The sequence below is a fragment of the Gobius niger genome, assembly GCF_951799975.1.
Source record: "Gobius niger genome assembly, chromosome: 3".
In the NCBI taxonomy this organism is placed as follows: Eukaryota; Metazoa; Chordata; class Actinopteri; order Gobiiformes; family Gobiidae; genus Gobius; species Gobius niger.
In genome coordinates, this window is record NC_136854.1 from 45,401,612 (window position 1) to 45,414,695 (window position 13,084).

General features: G+C 47.5%; 1 protein-coding gene across 1 annotated transcript in view; it reads left to right on the forward strand.

The window, feature by feature from the left end:
• The first annotated feature begins 556 nt into the window (after positions 1-556).
• Positions 557-13,084, forward strand: part of mfng (MFNG O-fucosylpeptide 3-beta-N-acetylglucosaminyltransferase) — a 26,970-nt gene continuing 14,442 nt past the window's right edge. Inside the window, exons 1-3 of the mRNA XM_079554021.1 lie at positions 557-900; positions 6,835-6,880; positions 6,950-7,052. Coding sequence (XP_079410147.1) covers positions 634-900; positions 6,835-6,880; positions 6,950-7,052 — 416 coding nt within the window. The 5' untranslated portion in view covers positions 557-633. The remainder of the gene's footprint in view (positions 901-6,834; positions 6,881-6,949; positions 7,053-13,084) is intronic.

Below are 13,084 nucleotides of genomic sequence, written 5' to 3' on the forward strand. Positions count from 1 at the left end.
TACCACTGTAAGTACCACTGTAAGTACCACTGTAAGTACCACAATAAATACCTAGAATTACCACTGTAAGTACCACTGTAAGTACCACTGTAAGTACCACTGTAAGTACCACTGTAAGTACCACTGTAAGTACCACTGTAAGTACCACAATAAATACCTAGAATTACCACTGTAAGTACCACTGTAAGTACCAAGGACTTACGGCCCGTAATGTAAAGTGCCACTTTTTTTCTAAATAAGAAATTGCTTAATGCAGCTTTAATGCGGCTGGAAAAGCACAGTAAAAAGTGACCATTTTATTTATTGGACTCATTCTAAAGTATAAATAATTCATTGTTATCAGTGGCTCACAGATTGTTGTGATGAGAAAGTTGGAGCCCCTGATTTATACAGAAACACATGTTTACAGTCGTTACCACCGCAGACTCATGTTTTCAGTCACAGGAAGTTGCACTTGTTCCGTTTCGAGCTGAGACACAGAGACACTGGGAGGGTTCAGTCTCTTTCACACCGTCTCTCCTCAGACACATGAGGAGTATTTTACCCAGGGAGACGTTTACACCATGGATATAACGGAGCGGAGGTGCCGACCGTGCGTCAGGATGAGGATCTAAACGCCTTTTCTCCTGTGCGATGTTGAAGCGCCGCTGGCTGAGGCGCGCGGGGCCGGTCTGCCTCCTCATCTCCGTGCTGCTGCTGTGCGTGGACCTGCGGCTCCGCTCCAGGACCGGCGCGTCTCCTCCGGCGACCCCCCCTCCTCCTCCAGACCCGGGGCAGAGGCTCACCGCGCCGCCGCTGAGGCTCGAGGACGTTTACATCGCGGTGAAAACCACGGGGAAGTTCCGCAAAACGAGGCTCGAGCTGCTGCTCCAGACGTGGATCTCCAAAACCAGAGCGCACGTGAGTCTGTCCCGCAATGATGAGGGTGATGAGGCAGCAGGTGGATTTGACTCAAGTAAAACGTGGTGACCCCAAAAATGACTCAAGTAAAAGTAATAAAGTACTTGGAGAAAAGTGACTCAAGTACTGTGAGTAACGGAGCGAAAAAGTCTGAGGAATCCTGTGGAATTCGTGATATTTACAAAGAAAAGTCCAAAAATATGGAAAAGACCTGTTCACAACCCACTTACTTGGAATTATTTCCTCAAATCTGGCAGCTTTTGGCATATTTTAAAGCAGAACTAAGTGACTCGTGCCCCTAGAGGCCATGAGCGCCACTGCAGGCGGCTGCAACTTCCCCCAGAGGGAAAGGATTTATTAAAGGGGGGGTATTCTGCAAAATGGACTGTTTCCAGCTTTCCATCCTGTTATTCTGTCACTCCCTCATTAAAAACATGGCTGAAGTGTTGCCTTGGCACATTCACGTATTTCTGAGTAATCTGTAAAAACTCTGATGGCGGCCATTTTAGGGATAGGTTTGCCTGAGTCCTCCTAGGAACGCCCCCACCTCCTGGAGACGCCTCCGAGCTTTGGTCACCAGCCGAGTAACCAACCACTGCTCCTCAGCAGAACCCCCTCCCCACTGATGCCACAGACAGCGTGTGGAGGGGGCGTGTCTAAAGGCTCAGAGGTTCTTAAAGAGACAGAGGCCTATTTCAAGACATTCACTACAGCCATTTTGAGAGAGACATTTTATACAAGGCAGTTATTCTAATTTACTGCATTTACAGACCAGCAGAAGGTTTGTCATCATTGTAGTGTGATATAGACTGGTGCTATGGGACTGACAAAAGCAGAACACCCCCTCTTTAAAGCAGAACACCCTCTCTTTAAAGCAGAACACCCCCTCTTTAAAGCAGAACACCCCCTCTTTAAAGCAGAACACGCCCTCTTTAAAGCAGAACACGCCCTCTTTAAAGCAGAACACGCCCTCTTTAAAGCAGAACACCCCCTCTTTAAAGCAGAACACCCCCTCTTTAAAGCAGAACACGCCCTCTTTAAAGCAGAACACCCCCTCTTTAAAGCAGAACACCCCCTCTTTAAAGCAGAACACGCCCTCTTTAAAGCAGAACACCCCCTCTTTAAAGCAGAACACGCCCTCTTTAAAGCAGAACACCCCCTCTTTAAAGCAGAACACCCCCTCTTTAAAGCAGAACACCCCCTCTTTAAGGTAAACAAGTTACTTAGAGCTGCTTTAAGGAAAGACACTGCAGGTGAATGGGATCTTTTTCTTTAGTTTTTTAAAGATCTCCTTTAGGATCCGATGACGTAATTATGGTCGATAACGTAATAACGACTTACTGGCCCATAATGTAATAATTATCACGTTATTGTCGGGTTCTTACATTATTGGCCTGACAACATGAAAATCACAAATGTAATAAAATCAGTCAAATCAAAATATTGCGTCTCTGACGACTTCCAGGCTCACTCATTCCTACATCTCTGTTTGAAGTTTTTGATGTAGATTTGGATTCAGATTACTGACAAAAATATGAGTTAGGAGTAACACGTTAACCTCTTCACCCCCACCCGAACCAAGCACATTTTCTCCAGTTTGGCTTTACCCAAATCTGAAAGCTTCAGGAAATAGTGACAAAAATGAGACGACAACGCAAGGAAAAAGATCTATTTAGATGAGTTTTGTTGGTCTTTGCTTTGAAATGAGGCGATGCCCTGGCCTATAGGCTTATGGATTTGGGTAAAGCTGAATTGGAGAACACCCTAAAAGCAGGTACCGGAAAAAAAATCGTATACCTTTAGTTTTGAAGTTGGTTCAGGGACAGTTTTAACCCCTTAACTCCCACCTGAACCGAGCACATGTTCTCCAGTTTGGCTTTACCCCAATCCAAAAGCTTCTGGAAAAAAGCTGTGAAAATAGCAACAAAACTGACACGAAAACAATGATGAAGATGTGACAAAAAAGTGACAAAACTATTTGACAAAGAAATTACAAAAAAGTTACAAAAATTAGTTGAAACCCCCCCCAAAAATGATGGAAAAAAATCTGATGACGTGAGGAAACAGATCCATTTAGATGAGTTTTGTAGATCTTAGCTTTCAAATGAGGCGTTACACTGGCCTACAGGATTTGGGTAAAACTGAACTGGAGAAAATGCTCTCGGTTCAGGCGGGAGTTAAGAGGTTAAAGGAAGTGACTTGGTTGTTTCAGCTCAAATACAGGATTTTTTTCCCCCAAAAAAATGTTTCCAAATTTTTGTCTTATTCTTGCCTATTTTTTCTAATTTTCCCAATATTTTCCCTAATTTATGCAATTTTTTTTTTTATTATATTAATTCATTAATTCACTCAATTTTTTTTTACACCCAAGAGTTCCCACAGTTTCTTCCTATTTTCCCCCATGTTTCACACGTGTGCTGTCATTGGGGATGAACCCGATATTAGATCTTCCAGAAGAACATTTTTGTACGACTGATATTTGAGTTTTGGCGTCAGAAACCAAGTATTGTTAAAGTTCTGGTATCGGGAGAAAAGCCCCAGCCCTCGGCTTAATGTTATAGCTTGATCGAAGAGTCTCAACAATAATATGACAATTAGTGACTCAAACGTGCTTCTTAATGTGACAAAACAATGTTATATTCCAATCACAATCACATTTAACCCCTTAACTCCCACCTGAACCGAGCACATTTTCTCAGGTTTGGCTTTACCCCAATCTGCAAAAAAAGCTGTGAAAATAGCAACAAAACTGAGACGAAAACAATGATGGAAATGTGACAAAAAAGTGACGAAAAATTGATGAAAAAGTGGCAAAAATGTCGCAAAAATGTCACAAGAAATGGACAAAAATTTGACCAAAAAAAAGTGACAAAAAAGTGACAAAAATGAGTTGAACCCAACAAAAAAATGATGGAAAAAAATCTGATAACGTGAGGAAAAAGATCCTCTCGGTTCAGGCGGGAGTTAAGAGGTTAAGAGCAGGTCTTTTATGTTTTATAATTTGCTTTGTGTTATTTTGGACGAGAAAACGTTTGCACACTTTCTCTTGAGCAAAATGATAAATCCATAAACAAAGTTGGTCCCGAACATTCTCAGTCTTCATGTGTAAAGGCCACAGATTAAAGCAGCTGAACAAGAGCCACTTCCTGTTCTGCGCTCAGACACTTCCTGTGTGTTACTGAAAAGAGGAAATGGAGATCGTTGCTCTAAAGCAGGGGGAGGCAACTTTTTTTAACGGAGAGACAATTCTTTTCATTATAAAAAGACCGAGGGCCAAAGTACAGCACTGCACTGGAAAAAATACCATCTTAAATGAGATAAATGAGATAAATGACTTAAAATTGCTTGAATAAAGGTTCTTTATGTTGAATTTGAGTCTGTTTGGACGAGGATAAAGATACAAATGCTGATGCCAATGGAACAAGCATGAAATCCACTTTGAAATCAGACAAATTAACTTTTACTTTAAAAAAGATTTGTTTTTCACTTGAAATTATACAACATAATCTGAGTTAAGAGAATAATGACTTGTTCCATTGGCGATAAGATGTTTTATCTGATCTAAGACCAGACCAAAACTACTCAAACTTTAGATTGGATCTCTTAATTCAAGTAGGTTTCTGTCATTTCTTCTATATACAGTATATATTTTTTTCCCCCAGTGCACTTTCTACAAATACCAGAGTTGTACATAATATGACCTAATTGGGTATATTGACAGTATTTCTCTCATATTTAACCTTAATAATGTTAAAGTACTTTCTGATTTGTGTCATAATGTTTCTCAAAATCACCTTGGGGGCCAGAGGTTCTGTGCTGGAAGGCCGGATTTGGCCCCCGGGCCTGACGTTGCCGACCCCTGCTCTAAAGTGTCGTATGATTCTTCTGTGCCACTCACGCCTCGTGTTCGATGATGTTAAAGATCATGTTCAGGGAAACAAGGCGCTGAGGGGTCAGAGGTCACGCACTTACTGAAGGAAAAGTTCAGGAGTAAAACACAGAACATGGTGAGAAGGTTAGATCAGGAGCACAGGCAGTTATTCATGGAAGAAGAGCGGACAATACAAGACAAACTGAACACACTCCTCCATCAGTTCCTGAAACATTTACACTCAGGACAGGGAAGTGTTAGTTTGAGAGAAGAAAGGAACTCTTTTGTTTGTTTGACAGAGTGTATGACACACTTACAGCTGATCTTATCTGAAGCTCTGAATAGGTTTGTTTCAGAAGCAGCTGGAGCTCAGAGTCCGTCCTTTCTGTTCCAAAAAAACTGGGAATTGTTTCTCTGCGACAGGAGAGAGGCACAACATTCTTAGTTATCTGTAAAAAACATGTTGGTGTGATAATGTGGTGCTCTGTCCTATTGACTTTAATGGGATTTTGCTGATTTAGCCTCTGAGCTTTGTTTAAGGCTTTTTTCAAGCATCTGATCACTCAGAAACATGCCAAGTTTATTTGTAGAGCACATTTCAATTCAAAGTGCTTCACAGTTGCATAAAATGACAAGAAAACAGATTAAATCAAACCATAAAACATCAACATAAAAATGTATCAATCATAGTAAAAGGCAAGAGTTCCTTAAAGGAGCTATACCTGATTTCTTCTCTAGTTATGGAATGAAATGTGTTTTTTCTTCCTTAAGTATATTGTAAACTCAGACATTTGTGGGGAAAACACTGTACATCTAATTATAAAGCATTTGTATCTATTTCATGAACTTTGAGGTGAGTTTTCTTGCATTTTTGTGAAAGTGACCCTGAAAAGTGACCCTGCCTGTAGTGAAATGTGCCGATAAACATGTCCCTGTTAAGAATTGGGAAGCTACAAAAGTGTTAGGAAGATTTGGGATGAGTTTGTTCCCCCACCCACATTTTTAATTTAGTGGCTTCCTCTTTCATTGTTTGAAATGAAAGAATCCGGCGTCGGGCCTTTGAGGTCAGTGGACTCTTGCCTAAACTCATGCTCTGTCCGAAACGAGCAGATTGGTAAGAGGTCTTACGCCAAACCGGATGTGCGTCAGTGTCCGCCATGATCAGTGTCCGAATTGGTCCGTCAGTTAGGAAGGGGAGGAGCCTCAATGCTAACTATCATAGCCACTTTAGCATAGGGACCTCTGGTGCTAACTAACCAGTGATCAGGAGCTTTGTGCCATCCCATAAGCCACTGGTTCACAACGTTTTTTGTCTTTCGTACCCCTTTGGCCTTTCAGTGGTCAACCGCGTACCCCCTACCTCCTCCCCTACCTAAGGGTGTTACAGTTTATTTAGAAAGTAATTACTTAAAAGTGGTATTGGCAAGAAAAAGGACAATGTTGCAGTCAAAATAAACCTAAAATTATCCCAATGCAACTCATTTTACTCAAAAATATAGCTTTTCCTATAAAGAATTCTGTTACATTTTCCCCTTTTTTCAATCTGAAATAGTTCCAAGTACCCCCTGCTAGGTCCTCGAGTACCCCTGGGGGTACACTGCCAAAAGCCACTGCGCCAAAAGAGAGTCAGAGTTTAGGTCGACCTAACCAGAGCAAGTATGAGAACTCCCTAAGTCATGATGGGGAGACAAACTCCACACACAAAGGCCCCGGATTGAATTTGGGACCTTCTAACTGTGAAGAACGAGTGCTAACCCCTGAGCCACCCGCTTATAAGACCCCTCCTGCACTTGCCCCTCAGTCAGCTTCACTTGTTGATTCTGCAGCTCTGACAGTGTCACGGGAAGTGCACAGCGTGAGCCAAACAGAAATGGAAACTGCTCTGAAACCAGGAAGTCAGACAGGAAGTGAGGAGAGGGGACAGGAAGTGCATGCTGAACCGCTCCTCTCTGCACTGTTTTCCCCAAATACAAGAGTTTAAATCATACGAAAGTCTGATGTTCTTGTGTGTGGCTGCTTGTTTTTGTGTTGGAGTAATGCTTGACTCATGTTTCTGTTTTCAGACGTACATTTTCACGGACGCGGAGGACGAGGCGCTGAGGTCGGCAGGTAACTCTCGCTCGTCTGGTCTCAGTGACGCTCAGAGGGTTGGGTTTGACCTCGTGTTGTTTTGAGCAGGTTATAATGTGGAGGTGACGCGGTGCCAGGAGGATCACAGTCAGCAGGCCCTGTCCTGTAAGATGTCTGCGGAGTACGACGGCTTCATGAGCTCGGACAAGAGGTCAGAGCAACAACAACTCTGTTAGAGCGATCCACATGTCTTCTCTCTCAGCACACATGAATAAAGGTCACATGACTGTCCCATATGTAACACGTATGAATTACCGAGTATGTGAAACTTGTGGTAGGACTAGAACGAGGTAGAGGTTCGTCTCAGAGGAAGGGACCAGCACTTAATAAAACACAGGGCGAAGATCTGCTGTGATATGACAAGCACCAAATGTATTTAGAAAAAAGGAAAAAACTATGTACAGTATGTACAATATTTACAGCAGTGCACTTTGGGAATAATCCTTAAGTTCATGAGTTCATAGGGTCTCGGTTAGACCCTTAGTAACACCGTTCATTGTCCACTTGACCACAACACGCAAAGTTCATAAGTACCAGGTTAAACAGAAGGAACCAAAACAAAACGGCGAGTAGTGACAAACGTAGGTCCAAGCGTGTGTTGAGTAAGTGGAGAACGAGTGGTTCGGCTGCAGAGCCTCCGACTCGTACAGTAGGAGATCTGATCCTTGACTTATGGACGTTATTGTCCATATGTAGAACCAGGTCCAGTGTGCAGCAACCGAGCCTGCAGTGAAAGCTAACATCAGTTTACATGTTTACACTTTTCATAGGAATGCACCAATTCAATACATTCATTCATCAGCAACGATAATCAAAAACATTAACTCCATTGCATCCTCAATAACCATGGTCATGGCAGTGACAGCAGCTAAAGCCGAGACATAGCTGCGGCGAGCGGTCACAAACATTAAGTCACAGTAGCTACTTTATAGACAATCAAAACATAATGTGGCGACGTCTTCACACTATAAACATTTAAATCAATGGCACAGCTTACGGCAGCGTGTGCCAGCCTTAGCACAAAGCTTACCATTTCCATTCACTCACAGCACACGAATCAACAGCATGGCTTGATCGCGGTATAGAGATCGGGAAAGTCTACAGTTACCATGGAGATCGGCCATCTTTGCAGCTGTTAGCATACATTTCAATGACTAACATTAGCTAAAAACAGTTTATGAAGTGGAGAAAATAGCCGTGGAACAGCTCCGTTAGCTGCTGAGTTACTGCTGGTAAAAACATCTAACTCACTGTGGTGTCCAAGAGTTTTAATGTGAACAATAACTCCAGTATTTTAACTTCTAAAATCTAGTTTACAATCGCTGCTAATCCCAGAATGCTTAGCGACATGACGTCACATTCCCGAACTCTGTAAAGCATCTGCCAGTCGAGGAGCACATATCTTAAAACGAGTGCATGAAATGTGACAGAAGAGGCTCATTTAGATATTAAAAACGCTCTACCTGCAGCCGAACTCCGTCCTGGCTTCCCACCCGTCTCCCCACTAGTGCGTGCCGCCATGTTTGATCCCGCACATGCCGCCATGTTTGATCCCGCACATGCCGCCATGTTTAATCCCGCACATGCCGCCATGTTTGATCCCGCACATGCCGCCATGTTTAATCCCGCACATGCCGCCATGTTTGATCCCACACATGCCGCCATGTTTGATCCCGCACATGCCGCCATGTTTAATCCCGCACATGCCTCCATGTTTAATCCCGCACATGCCGCCATGTTTGATCCCGCACATGCCGCCATGTTTGATCCCGCACATGCCGCCATGTTTGATCCCACACATGCCGCCATGTTTAATCCCGCACATGCCGCCATGTTTAATCCCGCACATGCCGCCATGTTTGATCCCGCACATGCCGCCATGTTTGATCCCGCACATGCCGCCATGTTTAATCCCGCACATGCCGCCATGTTTCATCCCGCACATGCCGCCATGTTTAATCCCGCACATGCCGCCATGTTTCATCCCGCACATGCCGCCATGTTTCATCCCGCATATGCCGCCATGTTTGATCCCGCACATGCCGCCATGTTTGATCCCGCACATGCCGCCATGTTTGATCCCGCACATGCCGCCATGTTTCATCCCGCACATGCCGCCATGTTTCATCCCGCACATGCCGCCATGTTTCATCCCGCACATGCCGCCATGTTTAATCCCGCACATGCCGCCATGTTTGATCCCGCACATGCCGCCATGTTTGATCCCGCACATGCCGCCATGTTTCATCCCGCACATGCCGCCATGTTTCATCCCGCACATGCCGCCATGTTTCATCCCGCACATGCCGCCATGTTTAATCCCGCACATGCCGCCATGTTTCATCCCGCACATGCCGCCATGTTTCATCCCGCATATGCCGCCATGTTTGATCCCGCACATGCCGCCATGTTTAATCCCGCACATGCCGCCATGTTTGATCCCGCACATGCCGCCATGTTTCATCCCGCACATGCCGCCATGTTTAATCCCGCACATGCCGCCATGTTTGATCCCGCACATGCCGCCATGTTTAATCCCGCACATGCCGCCATGTTTGATCCCGCACATGCCGCCATGTTTCATCCCGCACATGCCGCCATGTTTGATCCCACACATGCCGCCATGTTTAATCCCGCACATGCCGCCATGTTTAATCCCGCACATGCCGCCATGTTTCATCCCGCACATGCCGCCATGTTTAAACCCGCACATGCCGCCATGTTTGATCCCGCACATGCCGCCATGTTTCATCCCGCACATGCCGCCATGTTTAATCCCGCACATGCCGCCATGTTTGATCCCGCACATGCCGCCATGTTTAAACCCGCACATGCCGCCATGTTTGATCCCGCACATGCCGCCATGTTTAATCCCGCACATGCCGCCATGTTTAAACCCGCACATGCCGCCATGTTTAATCCCGCACATGCCGCCATGTTTAAACCCGCACATGCCGCCATGTTTGATCCCGCACATGCCGCCATGTTTGATCCCGCACATGCCGCCATGTTTCATCCCGCACATGCCGCCATGTTTGATCCCGCACATGCCGCCATGTTTGATCCCGCACATGCCGCCATGTTTCATCCCGCACATGCCGCCATGTTTCATCCCGCACATGCCGCCATGTTTGATCCCGCACATGCCGCCATGTTTCATCCCGCACATGCCGCCATGTTTGATCCCACACATGCCGCCATGTTTGATCCCGCACATGCCGCCATGTTTAATCCCGCACATGCCGCCATGTTTCATCCCGCACATGCCGCCATGTTTAATCCCGCACATGCCGCCATGTTTCATCCCGCACATGCCGCCATGTTTAATCCCGCACATGCCGCCATGTTTGATCCCGCACATGCCGCCATGTTTGATCCCGCACATGCCGCCATGTTTCATCCCGCACATGCCGCCATGTTTGATCCCGCACATGCCGCCATGTTTCATCCCGCACATGCCGCCATGTTTAATCCCGCACATGCCGCCATGTTTAATCCCGCACATGCCGCCATGTTTCATCCCGCACATGCCGCCATGTTTGATCCCGCACATGCCGCCATGTTTCATCCCGCACATGCCGCCATGTTTCATCCCGCACATGCCGCCATGTTTGATCCCGCACATGCCGCCATGTTTGATCCCGCACATGCCGCCATGTTTGATCCCACACATGCCGCCATGTTTGATCCCGCACATGCCGCCATGTTTCATCCCGCACATGCCGCCATGTTTGATCCCGCACATGCCGCCATGTTTAATCCCGCACATGCCGCCATGTTTCATCCCGCACATGCCGCCATGTTTAATCCCGCACATGCCGCCATGTTTAATCCCGCACATGCCGCCATGTTTCATCCCGCACATGCCGCCATGTTTGATCCCACACATGCCGCCATGTTTGATCCCACACATGCCGCCATGTTTGATCCCACACATGCCGCCATGTTTAAACCCGCACATGCCGCCATGTTTCATCCCGCACATGCCGCCATGTTTGATCCCACACATGCCGCCATGTTTGATCCCACACATGCCGCCATGTTTGATCCCACACATGCCGCCATGTTTAAACCCGCACATGCCGCCATGTTTAATCCCGCACATGCCGCCATGTTTCATCCCGCACATGCCGCCATGTTTCATCCCGCACATGCCGCCATGTTTCATCCCGCACATGCCGCCATGTTTAATCCCGCACATGCCGCCATGTTTCATCCCGCACATGCCGCCATGTTTCATCCCGCATATGCCGCCATGTTTGATCCCGCACATGCCGCCATGTTTAATCCCGCACATGCCGCCATGTTTGATCCCGCACATGCCGCCATGTTTCATCCCGCACATGCCGCCATGTTTAATCCCGCACATGCCGCCATGTTTGATCCCGCACATGCCGCCATGTTTAATCCCGCACATGCCGCCATGTTTGATCCCGCACATGCCGCCATGTTTCATCCCGCACATGCCGCCATGTTTGATCCCACACATGCCGCCATGTTTAATCCCGCACATGCCGCCATGTTTAATCCCGCACATGCCGCCATGTTTCATCCCGCACATGCCGCCATGTTTAAACCCGCACATGCCGCCATGTTTGATCCCGCACATGCCGCCATGTTTCATCCCGCACATGCCGCCATGTTTAATCCCGCACATGCCGCCATGTTTGATCCCGCACATGCCGCCATGTTTAAACCCGCACATGCCGCCATGTTTGATCCCGCACATGCCGCCATGTTTAATCCCGCACATGCCGCCATGTTTAAACCCGCACATGCCGCCATGTTTAATCCCGCACATGCCGCCATGTTTAAACCCGCACATGCCGCCATGTTTGATCCCGCACATGCCGCCATGTTTGATCCCGCACATGCCGCCATGTTTCATCCCGCACATGCCGCCATGTTTGATCCCGCACATGCCGCCATGTTTGATCCCGCACATGCCGCCATGTTTCATCCCGCACATGCCGCCATGTTTCATCCCGCACATGCCGCCATGTTTGATCCCGCACATGCCGCCATGTTTCATCCCGCACATGCCGCCATGTTTGATCCCACACATGCCGCCATGTTTGATCCCGCACATGCCGCCATGTTTAATCCCGCACATGCCGCCATGTTTCATCCCGCACATGCCGCCATGTTTAATCCCGCACATGCCGCCATGTTTCATCCCGCACATGCCGCCATGTTTAATCCCGCACATGCCGCCATGTTTGATCCCGCACATGCCGCCATGTTTGATCCCGCACATGCCGCCATGTTTCATCCCGCACATGCCGCCATGTTTGATCCCGCACATGCCGCCATGTTTCATCCCGCACATGCCGCCATGTTTAATCCCGCACATGCCGCCATGTTTAATCCCGCACATGCCGCCATGTTTCATCCCGCACATGCCGCCATGTTTGATCCCGCACATGCCGCCATGTTTCATCCCGCACATGCCGCCATGTTTCATCCCGCACATGCCGCCATGTTTGATCCCGCACATGCCGCCATGTTTGATCCCGCACATGCCGCCATGTTTGATCCCACACATGCCGCCATGTTTGATCCCGCACATGCCGCCATGTTTCATCCCGCACATGCCGCCATGTTTGATCCCGCACATGCCGCCATGTTTAATCCCGCACATGCCGCCATGTTTCATCCCGCACATGCCGCCATGTTTAATCCCGCACATGCCGCCATGTTTAATCCCGCACATGCCGCCATGTTTCATCCCGCACATGCCGCCATGTTTGATCCCACACATGCCGCCATGTTTGATCCCACACATGCCGCCATGTTTGATCCCACACATGCCGCCATGTTTAAACCCGCACATGCCGCCATGTTTCATCCCGCACATGCCGCCATGTTTGATCCCACACATGCCGCCATGTTTGATCCCACACATGCCGCCATGTTTGATCCCACACATGCCGCCATGTTTAAACCCGCACATGCCGCCATGTTTAATCCCGCACATGCCGCCATGTTTAATCCCGCACATGCCGCCATGTTTAAACCCGCACATGCCGCCATGTTTAATCCCGCACATGCCGCCATGTTTAATCCCGCACATGCCGCCATGTTTAATCCCGCACATGCCGCCATGTTTAATCCCGCACATGCCGCCATGTTTCATCCCGCACATGCCGCCATGTTTAATCCCGCACATGCCGCCATGTTTAA